We start from the raw sequence: 16,876 nt of genomic DNA on the forward strand, positions 1-16,876 counted from the left end.
GGCTTTGCTACGTTTCCTGTCTCTTGACCTGTATCCTCAACAACTTGTTAACATTTCACCTCCAAAGCATGCAACAACCCCTCCAATACTCATGGATTGCTCATCCGAACTTGGTGTTGCTCAAGACTCTTTGTACTGATGGGGTTTACACAATAGGAGTTTTCAGGAACACAAGCAGCTTTGGAAATGTGGAGCTTTGCTAATGGAAACCTTGTTTTGGAGAGCAATTCCCAACTCCCTCACCATTTCACAACTCTTTTTCCTCTGTGTCTATCTGAGGCTGTTTGAGCAAAACCCTCTTCAGGTCATTAGCGTCTCCTCTTCCCCTCCACTGCTTTGCCACTTGCCAGTTAGGAAGATCCCAGTTGAACACAGGAATCATTTCACATCCTGGCACAGGGCTGGCAACTTCCCTAAACAAACACACCAAGGAGCAGGGTGAGGAGGAAGCACTGGTGTAGCAGAGCAAACCTGTCTGTCCAGGCAGAGCAGAGCACGGAGTTCGGATTCAGCTCTCTGGGGACCCACTGCCAGCATCCCCATCTCCCTTTCCCAGGAAGTTTTCTGCTGAGGGACATGGAAGCAAGCAATAGCTCTGCCAGATGAGCTCAGCCATCCGATAATGCAAACTACCTGCATGAAGGATTGAGCTTGCAGGGGACTGAGATTCCCCAGTGCTGAGCCATGGACCAGAGCCTGCTGCAGACACGTCCATGCACGCACAGCCAGCCCCGCGGCCGGAGAATGAAACCCAAACATGTTTTGGGTGAGAGGACTGAGAAATATTACCCTGGGATGTGCTCATGAGAAATGGGTTCAGCCTGATGGGACAAGCATCTCACCTGGCTTTCCCCTGCAGTTTCTATCCAGGGACTGGGGAAGAGGAGAAACAGAGCCATGCGTATGGCGGGAGGAATTTCTTTTAACTAGTCATATGCTCCAGGACTGTGCAACATGCAAAAAGGGCTTATTTCAAAGTACTTTAAAATAGTTTTAGCCTGCAAGGGCAGCTGACAGCAGTCCTTCAAAGTGCTGAAGGCTGGAATCTGCCTCTGCGTTAGCAGCTGCCCTTGATTTCCCCTCCCTCTTCATAAAAGGGAGGATTAAAGAGCTTGCAAACATTTGTTTTGAGCTAACGTGGAAAAGCCAGCAGTCCATAAAGCCCTGCGTTTGATAAACCAGCAAGCAAAGCAAGGAGGGGGGTACCAGGCACTGAGCAGCAGTCCCCAAGCTGCCGGTCACCCCTGTAACGGGAAAACACCAGCCACGGCTCTGACCCCGTCACATGGAGGAGATCTGGGATGGTTGCAGGGTGGTACCCTGGGAGCAGGGGTGATGTACCTGTTGCATTGGAGAGTGCAAGGGACTCCATGGAGCCACGGGGAGTCTGCTCAGTAGGTGTCAAGTCCTCTGTGAACTTGAGGGCATTGATAGGGTGCCGGGTACGGCACTGAGGTGTTGGCATCTCACCTTCCTCTTCTTCTTCGTACTTAGGGACTTTGAGGCTTCCTCTGGTCTCAGGGAAGCTCTGGCTGGACATGTCACTGTAGCTCTCCTGTGAACGAAGCCTCCCCGAGTAGTAGTCATCTCTGCAGTCCTGGATGAAGCTGCCACTGTGGCTCTTCATGGCCAGCGAGGAGCTCCTCTTTTGATTGCTGAAATGTTTCGCCCATAAATCCTGCTGCGAGCCTGGGACCTGGCTGGGGTTATAGGAGGTCCTTATGTTGCACTGGCTGAGAAGCTGCAAAGGGCTTTGAGACTGACTTTGCTCCATTTTGTTCCCATAGTGATAGAGCTCGTCCCTGCTCCTCCACAAGTGCTCCCTGTTGAGGCTCGGCGTCTGGCTGGCCAGGCTCAGCAAATCCATCTGCAGAGACAGTGGGTCCACGTCGGTGGAGAGGCGGTTGGAGGTGACCTGCAGCTGGTTGCATGGGCTGCGTGCTCCCTCCTCACCTTTCCCCTTGTTCTTGCCGATCTTGGCGCTGCGGCGGGACTCCTTGGCTCGTGCACTCTGGAAAGCTGAGTCGGAGGAGTCAGAGCCATTGGGGTCATCGCCGACACTGCAGGCCCTGGAGCAGAAAATCTGCCCCTGCTTGGGCAAGAAGGGCCGTCCCAGCAGCGACTTCTTGCACTGTGCGCAGCAGAAGCAGGTCTCAGTGGCGTGCCAGTGCTGGCCATCGTATGTCATCTGGCCCTGGTCGATACCTTGAAAGGGAAGAGGCACAGCATCAGAGTCAGCCCGTGTACATCACCTTACACTGCACTTAACATGTGCATCCCCATGAATACAGGGTGGGAGAGCTGGGTCTGTTCAGCCTGGAGAAGAGAAGGCTCTGGGAGGCCTTACAGCAGCTCCAGTGCCTAAACAGGCTGACAAGAAACCTGGAGAGGGGCTTTTCACAAGTGCCTGTAGGGACAGGATAAGGGGAATGGCTTTAACCTGCCAGAGGGGAGATTTAGATTAGATATTAGGAAGAAATTCTTCACTATGAGAGTGCTTAGGCACTGGCACAGGTTGCCCAGAGAAGCTGTGGCTGCCGTACTCCTGGCAGTGTTCAAAGCCAGGCTGGATGGGGCTTAGAGCAACCTGCTCTAGTCGAAGGTGTCCCTGACCAGGGCAGGGGATATGGCACTATATGACCTTTAAGTCTCTTCCAACCCAAGCCATTCCATGATTCTGTGCTCAACTACAAGCAACATGCAGCCTGGCTCACTATTGAAAGCCTTCAGCAGGGTTTCTCTGACGTGTGAAGTTAAGCCCGTTTCTAATTCCTTGCAGGCTGCAGGCCTTTGCTTGGGAGTTACTCAACTCTGGGAAAGGCAGCAGAACTGAGCCTCAAGCTATTTCATATTAAATGGGGATATTTCCGTTCATAAAGCAAAGGAATGCAAGAAGTTCTCCATAAAGTCCTTGAAGTCAAAGCAATAATATGCTGCCTATTTAAAAAAAAACAACAAAAAGCCTCCAACTGAACTGTAATGAGGAATTCCTGCTGCCCTGGTTAAGTATGCAACAAAGCAGATGACATCCCCATCCCTCGCTGCTACCACGACCCCATCCTAACTTTATTTTGCCTACTGGGGCCCCTTCTCTAAAAGGGAAAAGAAAGACCCAACCCCAGTGATTTGACTGCCTTCCCCCCCCTTGGCTTAACTAAAGGAACTGATGCAGCAAGTTCGCTCTCCACCAGCCAAACCCTGGGGAGCACATGCCTGCTGCATGCACATTGTTCTTGGTCAGAGCTGTGAGCAAAAGCTCCCAAGGTTTCAACTATAACGTTCATTCACTGGTTTAAGCTGCTGTTCCTGGCAACAGCCCCCGTTACCTGAGAAACTGCCTTGCACAGGGTGGGCTGGCCGGCACGGTGGGGTGCCACACCACACGTGTGCGGCGCACGAGCTCACACAGTTTACAAACGAACAGTACCTTAATAGCCCATTTTATTCCCAACTAGGTTTGGTTTGGTGCAATTGGGCTTTTTCTTTCTCTTATAAAGAATTAAATGCTTTCATACAGACTGGAGTGCTACACTTGCGGATGGTGGGTGGGATTTTATCAGCTCCTTTTCCCATGCGCCCAAGCCATCTTGCAGAGGAAGGACCTTACATCCTCATCTGCCCAACCCCAAGCCTTGCAAGTCTTATCTCTGATTTATGTAACTACTAAGCACAACGCCCAGTGACTACTACAAGCAACTCGCACCAAGATGGCTGCAGTCCTTCCTTTGCTAGAAACGTGCAGATATATACCAAAACAGGCATTTTGCCCCCAAAACCTGAGAGTCAGCAGGTTCCAGCTGGCTGGATGGAGGGGAGAATAGCAGATGGATGAAGCAGGAGAGAAGGGAGCATGTGAGAAGCGTTAACAGCTGCTTCCTCACCGCTCCGCAGCTGAGCTTTGGGGAAGGATGTGCTGTAGGTCACAGCAAACACGTCCTCCAAGTGCCTTGCTGATCACTGCGTTCCCCCCACTATGCCATCTGGCTGCTGCACAGGAGCAAAATGGTTGTTTGGGGCTTTTTTCTTTCCCTGCAGCCTACGACATACTGAACACGTGAGCTCACCTCTACAGACAATGAAAGAGCTGCCCATGCACCCGCGATCAAATGCTCAGCCAAGTGGCAAACAGGGCTGGGGAGAGCAGCAAGGCAGCTTCCCAGTCTGCCCAGCTTACCACCCCTGAGTGCTGGGGTTCAGCTAGCCCCCAGAATAAAGCATATTTCAAACCACTGTTTCAGAAACCAAAACTGACTCTGGTGCATTATTTCTTTCTGTGTGAGAACAACTATTTTTGGGTTGACTAGAAAAGGCTAACAAAAACAGTAATGATGCCTAATGAACAAGCATCTTTCCTGTCAGTAGCTTGTTAATTCATGTGATCCTCTGGCAAGCCTCGCTGGGAAATATCTGTGAGTTGAAAAGCCAGGCTGTTTAGAGGAAAATGGGATTTAAAGGAAGAGAAGAATGCATTATATTAGACCAGAGAAAGCTTTCAGTGGCTGCAATAGCTCCTGAGGTTACTCTCCGATAGAGAAGAAACAAGAAGGGATAAGCAGCGGTTTAACCAAATAGATTATTGTGCTAACTCCCTGGTGGCACACAGTCTTGCCTGCAGCCCCAGGTTGCTGTCAAGACTTACTGCAACAGTTCTTGCTAGAAATCACATTGCAGGCGGCAGATGTGGCACTTACCAATGTGCTGGGCGCAGGTATCACAGTACTCAGCATAAAGGGACTCAAAGCAGCTGCAGCAGTAGGGCCTGCCATCCTTCATGATGTACCTCTGCCCCCCCAGCACTGTCTCACATTCAAAGCAGCAGAAGTGCTTCATGTGCCAGTGCCGCCCTTCAGCCTCAGTGCATTCATCAGCAAAAATGATCTGGGGAGGGAAACACAAATATGGAGTTGGTCAGAAATGGGATCTGGGATGTGGGCAGCAGCCTTCCTGTCTCCTGCCTGTGCACAGCACATGTGCCCTTTGCTCATAAAGCCTCCCAGTTTTATAGCTAACCCCCTCATGATGCATGGGAAACTCCTGTTCTTGCAGGGGCACCCCACCACTTCTTCAGGAAATCCATTAAAATGCAAATACCTCAGGACCACGTTAGTGCAAGGACCATGAAGTGTTAAGGCAGATCTCACAGTAATGTGCTCCTAAGCACATCCATCAGCAGGAGGGGTCGATCAGGGTAATAAACACGCTTATATACAGCCTATCGATCTGGTGGGCTTTTGAAGAACAGAGCAGCCACTTACTAAAACACATTTACCCATCTCTGAAACAGGGACCCGAGTACAAATGATGAAGTGGCAGCTTTCTGGAGGAGAGAGAAGACAGAGCTACAATGCTTCTCACTGTTGTCTGTGTGCTTATAAGGACGATCGCTGCCATTATACAAGCAGGAAAACTGAGGCACAGAGTGCTGTTAAGAGTGGGCTGGTGAAGCAGCCATCTCGGATGTTTTCAGCAGATGCTTTCTTGCTGTCTCTGCTTTACATCCCCACTCCCAAAGTCAAGCCAGGGGAGTAAGGAGTGGTCCAGCTCTGCTCCCTCGCTCTCTGCCGCAGCACAGGTCACACCAAAAGCTTTTCCTCTGCAGCTCCTCTTGCTCCTGAGTTATTCTTTCTCACAGTTAGCACTGAGTGTTTCAGGGGAAGAAATATGCATTAAAGAAGGAGCTGAATGAAAGACTTACATGAGAATTTGCAGGGATAAAAAATACACGATAAAAAAATTACCCAGCCAAAGCCACAAAGAACTAGGGCCAGTTGAATGCTTAGGAGTTGTTTTTTTACTGGTAATGCTACAAATTTAATTGGATACATACGTCAATGCTCTTTATATTTGAAGTGCCTATAGCCTTGGATGTTTACTGTTACATGCTTGCATAGATGGGGATGTGGTATTTTGTAGTACATATGGTTTTCTACACTATGGCTTTCGTAACTTTAAAAGCCAGAACAATTTCCTTCATCAGCTTTTTAAACAGAGATTGACACTTCAGAAACGCTTAGAGGCGACTCTGTACAGTTCTCTCTATTCGTTTTGTATTCCATTTGTTCAGCTTCCTTTAGCCCATTAATCACCTCTCTCAAAGCCTACTTCAACTCAGCACTCAGTCACTACCATCTTGTAGGAAACACAGCACTCATCCCACCAGACGCTTCCTCTGGGAAAAGAGAGGAGAGGGAGGACCACCACACACAGCTGGCTAGAATCAGCAGCACGAAGGCTCTGCTGTTACTGGAAGTACTCATGGCATGTGGCAGAAGCCAGGGTGAGCTGGCTCTTACCTCGTCGCACGCCGCACAGCGGGGCTTGAGGCACTCGGCATGGTGCCTGCCACAGTAGATCTTCCCATCTTGGTAAAAGTAGATCAGGTCGACCAGCAGCTCATTGCAGATGCTGCAGATGAAGCAGGGAGGGTGCCAGCAAACACCATGTCCCGCTCGAGAGGCGAAGACAGCCATATCCCCTCCGTTGATCTGGCCACCGCACTGTCAGAAAACCATAGAATCATGGAATGGTTTCAGTTAGAAGGGACCTAAAGGTCATATAGTGCCATATCCCTTGCCACAGGCAGGGACGCTTTCAACTAGAGCAGGTTGCTCCAAGCCCCATCCAACCTTTGAACACTGCCACAGATAGGACAGCTACAGCTTCTCTTGGCAACCTGTGCCAGTGCCTCACCACCCTCATAGGGAAGAACTTCTGTCCATTATCTAATCTAAATCCACCCTCTTTCAGTTTAAAGCCATTCCCCTTGTCCTATCCCTTGCCAAAAGCCCCTCTCCAGCTTTCTTGTCAGCCCCTTTAGGCACTAGAATCTGCTCTAAGGTCTCTCCTGAGCCTTCTCCAGGATGAACCAGCCCAGCTCTCTCAGCCTGTCTCCATAGCAGAGCTGCTCCAGCTCTCGCATCTTTGTGGCCTCCTCTGGACTCGCCCTAACAGATCCATATCCTTCTTATGCTGGGGGGCCCAGAGCTGGATGCAGTACTCTGGGTGGGGTCTCAAAAACTTAATGTTTACAAAGGAGCAGTTGAGCCCACTGCCACCCATCACCAACAAGCTGCTTTCACAACCACAGCAGCAGAAGGTTCTAATTCACAGCTCTTTTCTGGTATCTCTCAATCTCTTTCCATACCCATTTTGTGGCCAGGATACAAACAGGTATCCCCCTTCACAAGGCCAGGAGCTGAAATGACTGCTCCACATGAAATATTGTAGGGTGTTCTTGTCATGCACCCCAATGGACCCCAGTGCTCATAGCTGATGAGGGGCATGGGGTGGGTGCTATTCCTGAGAGCTTCACCTAAGTGATGATACAAAAGCTGCCCCACTTGTGCAGGTTCATTAGTTACTACCCACCTGCTCGCAGATGGCTCCCGTCATGGTTACAGGGAACGGCCGGACATTGCCTCTCCCTAAATTTTCCCTCTTCCTTTGGTTGCTGAAGAGTTTGAGCTCCCTCTTCTCCTCCTCATCCAACGAATTGCAATAGCGGACCTAAAAAAGACCAGTGATGTTCAGTGTTATGGGTGTCCCTGGCCAGCGACCCACAGTTCAGGGGCTCTGCAAACCTCTGCATGGGGCTTACAGAAACAAACTCTGCCCTTGGCTTGGGGGAGGCTGAAGAAACTCAGCTATCTGGGCTTCAGTCATTGCAGGGTTTGGTAAAATATATCAAGAGGCAGAGGTGAGAAGAGAGGGCAGGAGGAAGGTTGCTCTTCAGGTGCTCAGCTTGTAGGAAAGTTGTGTCCTCAGCATCCCACCCAGACCAGCAATCAGATGGATGGCTTCCATGCTTTCTCCACCAGCCTCCTTACAGCAAAGGTCTTACAGCTTCAAAATACTGAATTAGCATTTTAAGAGCACAGGCCCTTTTCCCAGTGCAAATGATGGAGCTATTTAGGGACTCCAGCTATTCTTCCAGCATAGGGCAAAGTCTGCACATTTGCCAAACCTCTACATTGGAAGGTAACAAGGAAATAAGTAAAATAAAATAAAACAATGAATGATGCAACATTTCCAAAGCTTATAAAACTCTGAGGTGTTCCTGACTATTTTAATTCTGCTTAGCTCTTGGCTGGTTGCATCTCAACAGAGAATCACAGAATGGTTTGGGTTGGATAGGACCTTAAGATCATCCAGTTCCAACCCCCCTGCCATGGGCAGGGGCACCTCACACTAGAGCATGCCAGGGATGGAGCATTTATCACTTCTTCGGGCAACCTGTTCCAGCATCTCATCACCCTCCTAGTAAAGAACTTCTTCCTTATATCCAAACTGAACTTCCTCTGTCTAAGTCTGAACCCATCACCCCTTGTCCTATCACACCTTGAATTTTCAAAGGAGCAAAACTGAACACGAGGGGAAACTGGAAGCAAACCCTGCCAATGTCCACTAAACACATCGAGACTCGTGCCTCCAATGAGTCTCTGCTGCAGTAGCAGCATTCATGTGTATCTGCTCCTACAATTTTCACCTGTTGGAGGCTGTGGGTTCTCAGTGGCTGCCAAGGAAGGTGGGCAGGCAGGTTGGGGCTCAAGGGTGTGCAAGAAGAAGCCCCTGCCTGGTGCCTGGAGCTCCCCTGGTGCTGGAAGCGCCATGCTGTGCCCATGGCACCCAGCCACGCACAGGCAAACTCATTAAAATCTGACCTAGATCAAACACGTTACCTCATGTACTTTCCAGAGCAGTTTCTTCAGAAAGCAGCATGAAAATAGTTTTTTTCTGTTGTTTACACAGGGAAATTTCATGGGCTACCAGAAGCCAATGTTGTCACTGGTGAGAACAGGATGTTAAAGACTGGACCCTTTCTGCTGCCTCACATCTTCCTTGTGAGATGTGCGAAGGTTTATTTACTCTGACTGGTTTTGGCTCAACACCCAGCTTGCCAGGCTCTCCCAGCTCATAAGCCTCAGCCCAAGTGAACCTTATGCACATAATATCCCAGCACATATACTCCAATTCCTGAAGTGAATCGGAAGCAGCATTTGGGAAAAAAAACTTTGGCAGCTTTGGATCTGGCTCTAGCTGATCTCAACAGCATTTCAAGCCACTCACAGCACAGCTCTGGCCTCCGCAGGCTGAGAAAATGCTTTTAATTCAGAGAACTCAAGAAAGATGATTTAAAAAAAGCTAACTTTGGAAACAAACAACTCCCTCCCCACCTCCAACACCATGGAAGAGGGGAGTAAATACAGCACTTACCTAGCAACATGACTGAACTCCAAGTAAATAAACCCAAAAAGCAGAAGGGACTGAGAAGGGACCAGCCACAAGTGCTACAAACAACCCCAGGAGGTGCCTGCCCGCCTGCAGCCCTGAGGGATGTCCAAGGACCTTTTCTGGTTACTAACCTCATTGTCATGCGGTGGCAGCTGGTGTAAAAGCTGCTTTATGCGAGACTTTTCTCCTGGGCTGTTGACGTACGGCACCTTGTCCTCAGGCAGGCAGCTGTAGTACTGGTGCACCTATGGAGCAAGAGAAAGGACTGCAGTGGGGCTCCCTGGCCAAGCCTGTGCCAGCCACCAGCCACCCGCAAGCCAGCAGGCACCAGGTCTTCCCCATGACTTCAAGCAGGGAAAACACATCCATGCTTTGCTTTGGTTCTATTGCCTTTTCCCCATGGAGAAAGGCAGCAGAGCTTGTTACCGTTTGCTCTGTCAGCCTCCATAGCGTTAGCATGTTTTGCCGGCTGCAGGGATGTGTCGGCACCTGCCTCAGCAGGGGAGGTTAAAAAGGCTGCGCCCCGGCAGCCTCCGTGTTGCCGGCTATCTCAGCCTCCACCTCCATCAAAACCCTCCAGGCTTTCTTCTGCAGCAATTTGTGGAAATAAACAGCAGATAAAATCTGTTGGGAGGCTTCTTTTTTTTTTTTTCTCTTTTGTCTCAGAGGGTGTAATTAAAACCTGCTGTTATAAAGGCAGTGTGGTGGGGCACGGCACTGGAGGAACCTGGTGGCAGCCCAGAGAGGAAGCACACCCTGAACCCCAGCGCATTCTCTCCTCTGACTGCTACAACTGGGATGGTGCATCCAAGGGCTGGGCCAGGCACTGGGATGAGACTCGTTGGCCAAGGATCAGCTCTGAAACGGCAATGGTGATGTTGATGGCTTGGGAAGAACCAGGAGAAGGTAAGGGTAAGGGAAAGCTTCGCTTCAGGAGCTTGCATCAGGAGCCTTTGCAGACCTGGATACCTCTGGATGCTCAGGCAGAAGCAGAGGGCTGGATGACTTCCTTAAATCTGCACTTGGCTAAAGAGATGCAAACTGTTTTCCTGGTGCACACAGCTTTCTGCCTTTGCTGCGGTGAGATTAACCCCCTGAGATGCTCCCTTGGCTCTGAGACGCTGCAGCAATTCTTCTCAGAGCGGCTGCACTGTCTGCAGCTTTCTCAGGGCTTCTCCCAAATGATGTTTTGTAGTGGCTTCTGATCAGCTTTTCCTCCCCCTGTGTAGAAAACAGCAATTGGGCTAGCTTTCCCTAGAGAAGCTCCCTCTGTCCACACAACCCCAGCAGCACCTGCAGGATGACAAGCCACCGTGGGTGTCTGTGAGGGAAGGGGATATGGGGACACAGAGGCAGGGCTGGCAGGCAGGGGAGCTCACCCATGGCCTCGCAGGCTGCTGTAACCTTCAATGAGACATTATTTTTTATTCTGGAATAAATATCCAAACCAGTCATTATTCAGGAATAGTTTCCCTGCATTCAGCTCACTCCCTGTTCTCACTCAGAGCTGTTCCACTGCTTGCAGCTGCTTTTCTCAATTCCCAGATCCCCCAAACCAACTCTAACATTCATCTTTCCCCATCATTATGTTTTGCAGAAAGGGTGATTTTTAGCAGATTTCTGCCCATAACTCTGCGGGGTTGATGACAAAGGAACTACTTGTGTCACGAAGCTGAGGAACACGCTGAACATACACCACTTCAAACCCCTAAGTTTGTTTTGCTAAGGCACAGCAGAAGCAGACCCATGAGGAGCTACAGAAACTGCCAAAGAAAGACTGCTAAGTATTTTGTTATGTTAAAAAGAAAACAAGCTACGTACATTAGAATACTTACTTTGCATTTATAGAGCATCCTTCATCCAAGGACGTCAAAGTACAATAAATACACTTAAATTCTTATGACACGCTATATGAGGTAGCAAATACAGATGCTGGAAAGGACTATTTGCAGCATAATGGTGTTAAATCAGCTCCATGAGTTCATGCAGTTAGTCCATAACAGAGCTTGAAGCTGATAGTCTCCTGGTGATGCCCTGGCTGCTGTTCCTCTTACTGCACTGCCATGCTGAGCCTTCCCAGCTGGTACGGACACCTCCTGACTTCTCTTACCAATTCCTCATAGGCTGCTTGCCTTCCCCTGTGCTCAGGTTGGTTAGTTTGTGTTTTTATTCCTTTCAATGGCGTTTTTTTGCCCACTGAGTCCTTGAAGTTGGCGGATACCAGAAATGACTTTCCTTTGTTTTGAAGAGCTGCCAAATTCCATCATGCTGCTCTGGTCCCTAAAGCAATGAGCAACAAGACGCTCAACCCTGGGCAAAAAGCAGGGATGTGCGTTCTTCCCTGGAGCCCGACGCAGCTGGATGTACGTGCCTAGCTCTGCTCTCCTGCTTCCGCTGGGAAGTTTTCCATTTAGTCTCAGCAGGTCCGCGGGAACTGGCTCCCATCACACCAGCAACGTAGCTCAGCAGGGATTGGCAATTTGGTTTGAAAAGCAAAACAAAACAAATATTACAGGCTCCAACCTGTGTTCTGTTGCCTGAAATAACCTGAAAGGGTTTGCTTTGGATTTGCATCAGCAAAAGGGAACTTCTGCAGGGGTGTTCATGGAGGGGGTGGAGTGGAGGCTGCTGCCAGTCCTCGACCAGCATCCACAGGAGAGCTTATGGGGAGAAAACCCTTCTGTCATGCCTCTCAATGGCTTCCTCTGCTGTTGCCTTTAACATGCACCATCCTACCTGTGGACAAACCTAAACCAGGAGGGTGCACAGATCCTTGCACCAGAAGAATCACTCCTGTCCCGAGAGGTCCAGCCAGAGTGCAGATAAAGAGCAGAAGGACACCACTTCCCTGGGCTGACATTAATCCAGACTTGTGCAAATATGCTCTCTCATCCATCACCTATTCCCAATGCAATGCACCCACGTCTGTGGATGGGAGAGCCAAGCCTTTGAGGGACGGGGTCATAGGCTGCCAGAGTCCCTTGCCTCTGCGCTCAGCTGGCCGCTGACAGCATTCCCAACTCCATGGGTAAGCGGCTGGCAGTTGGGTTGGCACAGCCAAGTTGTGATGCTCAAGAACTAGTTAACATAAAGAAGGAAAGGGGGGATTCTCAGATCAATCTGGCTTTGCAAGGAAAAGGCCTATAGAAAAATTTAACTTGCTGGAAAACTAAAACCGCTCAGTCTGCTCTTTGCTTTTGTACAAAAGGTCACTATTTTCTGCTAAAACAACTCCTCCATCCAGCTCTGGTCCAGAGCACGCACAAGCCTTTGTAAAAAGCAAGCCATGCAGGGCCAAAGGGCCTGATCCAGACCCCCCAAGCACCAGCAGATGGCTCCTCACTGACCTTACAGGCTATGCAACATGAGCTGCATGCAGATAAGGCAAACGGTGCAGGGCAATGACCCAGGATGGATAACATTTCCCTTCTAAATTGCGCAGTATCTTTAACTGTTTTATTATTAAATAGTTCTGCCTTAGACCACAGCAGCTCCACATCCTGCTGCTTCCCCTCACAACAGATCTGCTCTGCCCATGCTTATCCTAACAAGCATCATTAACACACAGGAGACACTTGTGGAGCTAGGCTTTCATCCTCAACTTCCCCTCATTGCCCCTCTTCTCTCTGACCTCTGCTAACATCTGGATGGGAGAAACCCCGGAGGAATCTGGAAAACATCAGGCTGGGTTAAAATAAGGCTTCAAACAACATCATGAGGCCCCAGATGCCATGGGGATGGGCTGGCTGTGGGTGTTGTGGACAGCCAGGCAAGCCCCATCCTGCCTTGGGGAGATCTCCCAGGCACTCGGACGGGCTCTGTACCACGAGAACTGGCAGAGCACACATCCATCTTCCCAGGGTGTTATTCTCACCTTCAAAAGGAAAGTGTCCAAACACCAAGTTTTGCTAACAAAAACCAATATGCATTTTGGAAATTAACAGCTGCTTGGAGCTAAAAGGGGAGGGCAGAAGGAGGGGAAAGATAGAAATTAAAGAAAGAAAGAAACCAGGAGAAAGGAAAGAACGTAATGTAAAACAAGGGTAGGAAAAAGCCTTTAAAGTGCAGCCAACTTTATTCAAAGGCACTGCGGAAAGTAATTACATTAAGTTTACAAATACCTTTGTGTTCTGCAGTCTTCCTAGGTTTGGGGTGTGTTTCCAGTTTAGCTTTGACAGTTTACAAACCTACTCCTGCTCCATAAAGGCAGGACTGCAGCTTCTCCTGGCAGCCCCACGGGTGACAACGACAAAACCCACCTGAGCATACTTGTGAGCGAAGTATTACACCTTCTCCCAGAAGGAAAAGTTTGCAACCAACCTCTGAATTTAAGCCATTGATAAAGGTTCTCTTTGATCAATGAATTAAAGCAGATGGGGGAAGCTTGTTTCTCATGCCACAAATTACTGTTGGGATGTAGCATCTGGTTGTACTCGCTCCTAGTACAACACTCTGACCGAAAGCATCCACCAAACCTGGCTGTATGGGATGACTGTACCACTGGGATGGACTACAAAGGAGCACGTGGTGTCCTGCCGTGGCTCAGCTGATGGGTGCTGACTTGCTCAGCCATAACACCTCTGGCACATCCAGCTGGGCAATCCCACCTGGCTTTTCATGAAAACAAACTGCAAAACCAGCTCTAAAATGCCCACTGAGAGCAGTATGTGCTGGCCTGTGTGCAGCAGAGTGCCTGAACACAGATGTCCCCCAAAAGGGGACCATGGTGGGTCAGCCACCATTTTAGGCACAGCAAACTATCACACCCAGTGGAGTTGGTTCACAACCCACGCATGCCAGCATTCCCCAACGCCCAGGACAGCATTGCTTCCCCTGGGACCATGCCCAGCAGCCCATCCCATCCCACCCAGGGGTGTACCACAGTAGCACAGCACCATGAGCTTGTGCTCACTCATGGCTCCATCCCTGCCTCACTGCTCGTGAGCTCCCATGAGTTTTGGCTGCAGGAGGAGGAAGGCGGCCAGTGGCTTGACAAGCCTGTGCTGGCCCGGGCGAGCAGGGCTGCTTCTGCAGCTCGCCTGCTCCTCCCCAGTGTTGGCTTTTGAATGACACATCAGGCATTAAATGAACTATACACCAAGTGCTTAGAATTGACAGAGAAACAGTGTATCTGGTATGTGTCTCATTCCTGCTGGCCTCCCTTGGAAAAGCAGACAGGAAACTACCTGAACAAGCCACATGCAAATAACCCTCTCTATGCTGCAAGTGGCTGTACACGTACGCTCATACATGAGCTCCACAGATGACAGCATGTGCAAAACTGGAAAATGTGCTTTGGCCCGACCGAGTCTGGCACGTCCTCCTTGTCTGTGGCTATTGGCATACAAAGCACTTACTTATTTCTTGAAGCAAAACAATCCTTGCAGCAAGGCCAGATGCTCTGAAACAGAGAAGAGATTGGGAACTGCTAGCTGGGCTTGCTAAGCACAGGGTCACAGCCAGCCATGCACCCCAGGAGGGAACCAGGGTCCCCTAGAGACCCCGCAGCCCTGGTTGGGAGCAGACTCTGATCACCCCCAGATCCATGAACATTCCCATGTGCCAGCATGCAGCAGTGAGAGGTGGATGTACCCCCGGCGCCAGGCGGTCCAATGCCCCACAATGCTGGGTTTGTTCTTGGAAACCCGCTCCCGAGTTGCAGGGACAAAGGCAGGGAACAAAGGAAAACACATTTTCCTAAGTGCTATTTGTTCTGGCTTGCTCTTGCGGCTCTCCTCGCACTTCTCTCCCATGGCTAACGGCAGCCGAGTTGTTTGAGCATTGCTGCTCACCAGTTGACATCCACTCGTGCCAAGCCTTTGGAGCAGTTCTTGGTCTGTAAGAGATCCCACAGAAACAGTGCTTCCTGCTGGCATCAAAGAGCAGTATTTGAATGAAGGCTGTACATCCACGAGTTTTAGACTTGTCAAAGCGCATGCCGTCATTTTTCTTTTTTTTAGGCAGAAATTGAATTAAGATTAAAAGGAGCCAGAAACAAGTGTCTTCAAAAGCATCTGAGAGTGGCCTTTGTGCTGCAAGGTACTGATTGGCAGTCACACCCCTCACAGTCCCCTGGAGCACGAGCAATTGTAGTGATCATCTGCTGCATTGACCAGAGGTGACCTGGGTTTGCCACTTAAAACTGTTCTTGTGCTGGTAAGGCCAGGGGTAGCATACTAGAATAACAGCACAACAAGGAAAAGCTGTAACTGTACACTGGAATAAAGCTTCAGGACAAGTACACTGCATCACAGAATGGTTTGGGTTGTAATAGGCCTCAAAGCTCATCCAGTTCCAACCCCCTACCATGGGCAGGGATACCTTGCACTAGCACAGATTGCTCCAAGCCCCATCCAACCTGGCCTTGAACATTTATATGGTGTAGCCCAGGGTTTATCTGTTTTCTTTTCCACTCCCTGCTCATTCCCTGCCTCCTACCTCTGCTGACCACCACACAGCTACTTCAGAACTGAACAAACCACGTCAGGTGAGTGGTTTTGTTTCCATGCCCCACCAACTGAAGCTGATTCCCTCTCCAATAGTAAGATTGTTCAAGGATTAAATAACTTTTACATTGGCTCACCATGACCAGGAAAACACCCAGGATACAGACACACAGCAAAATGGTTTTGCCATGGGGGTTATTTTGCAGCATGGGATGCACTCACACCTCCTCCATCTGCTCTGCTCCAGGGCAGAGAAAATAGGATCTCCTAACCCACCCCGGCTGCCCCCAAGTCAAGCAGCACTGGGACTGTACACTGAAAAAGCATTTCATGTGCCGGATTGCTGTTCCATCCAGCTGGGAAGCATTCCACACAGTCCTATGCCTGGAGGCTGGATTAGAAAGCTCCAGCCTTGAAATAAGAGTCGCTAACTGCTGGGCTATTTAGATACTGGAAGAGTTCACTGGGGAGGTGATGGACTCACCCCTACCTCAAAGTGAAATTGGAGAGCTTTGAAAAATGTGTTGAAATGCAGGGTTTGGGTAAAATACCACAGCGTGCATGTGTGCAAGGGGGCAGAGTGAGAGGCAGCTGCAGATTCTGGCACCGATGTACATGAGTTACAGCTCCTTTTCAGTTCCCTCAGCTTTGCAACCACTGTGCTCTACAAATCAGGATCTACCCAGGAAGATCTCCATGAGGTCATAAATTAGCTTATCTGCTTCCCATTTACTATGCAGGCTTGGAGCACAGGGTTGCTGTGGTCTATCTTGTTACTTCCTTGCTTTAATCTCTGGAGGAGTGAAACAGTTTGGTGAACTTAAAGGGCTCAAGAAAGGAGGGGAAGGTAAAATGAACCTGACCTTGACAAATAGGCATAACTGAGGTACACATTCCCCAGAGATGACTGGCCCAGATAACGTACTTTCTACCACGCCAAGGTGGTGAAAATGGGTGCCAAGGTGGTGAAAATGGGTATCTTCAGGGAAGGTGCTAACGCATGTTCCATGTAGGTTCATCTCCACTCTCCTTTCCCCACTTCGCAACCTGAACAGCAACTGATTAAGCCTGGAGGTTTTATAACTCAAGCCCTTGCTAAAGGTCTTGCAAAAGATCCAGGACAGGAATCAACACATACGTTAGACCCTGAATAAATTCCCTATGACAGCTACGAGCTTCACACCATACTGCAAAGCTCT

General features: G+C 49.6%; 1 protein-coding gene across 4 annotated transcripts in view; it reads right to left on the reverse strand.

The window, feature by feature from the left end:
- PRICKLE2 (prickle planar cell polarity protein 2) overlaps window positions 1-16,876 on the reverse strand; it is a 105,589-nt gene that overhangs the window by 10,584 nt on the left and 78,129 nt on the right. For all 4 annotated transcript variants that reach the window (XM_062630222.1, XM_062630221.1, XM_062630224.1 and 1 more), the window contains 5 exons: window positions 9,363-9,476; window positions 7,369-7,506; window positions 6,294-6,497; window positions 4,692-4,878; window positions 1,342-2,205 (listed from right to left, as the gene is read on the reverse strand). In XM_062630222.1, the coding sequence (XP_062486206.1) occupies window positions 1,342-2,205; window positions 4,692-4,878; window positions 6,294-6,497; window positions 7,369-7,506; window positions 9,363-9,476 (1,507 nt within the window). The remainder of the gene's footprint in view (window positions 1-1,341; window positions 2,206-4,691; window positions 4,879-6,293; window positions 6,498-7,368; window positions 7,507-9,362; window positions 9,477-16,876) is intronic.

The sequence above is a fragment of the Pezoporus occidentalis genome, unplaced genomic scaffold (genome assembly GCF_034315485.1).
Source record: "Pezoporus occidentalis ecotype Australia unplaced genomic scaffold, CSIRO_AGI_Poc_V1 ctg35, whole genome shotgun sequence".
Classification (NCBI taxonomy): domain Eukaryota; kingdom Metazoa; phylum Chordata; class Aves; order Psittaciformes; family Psittacidae; genus Pezoporus; species Pezoporus occidentalis.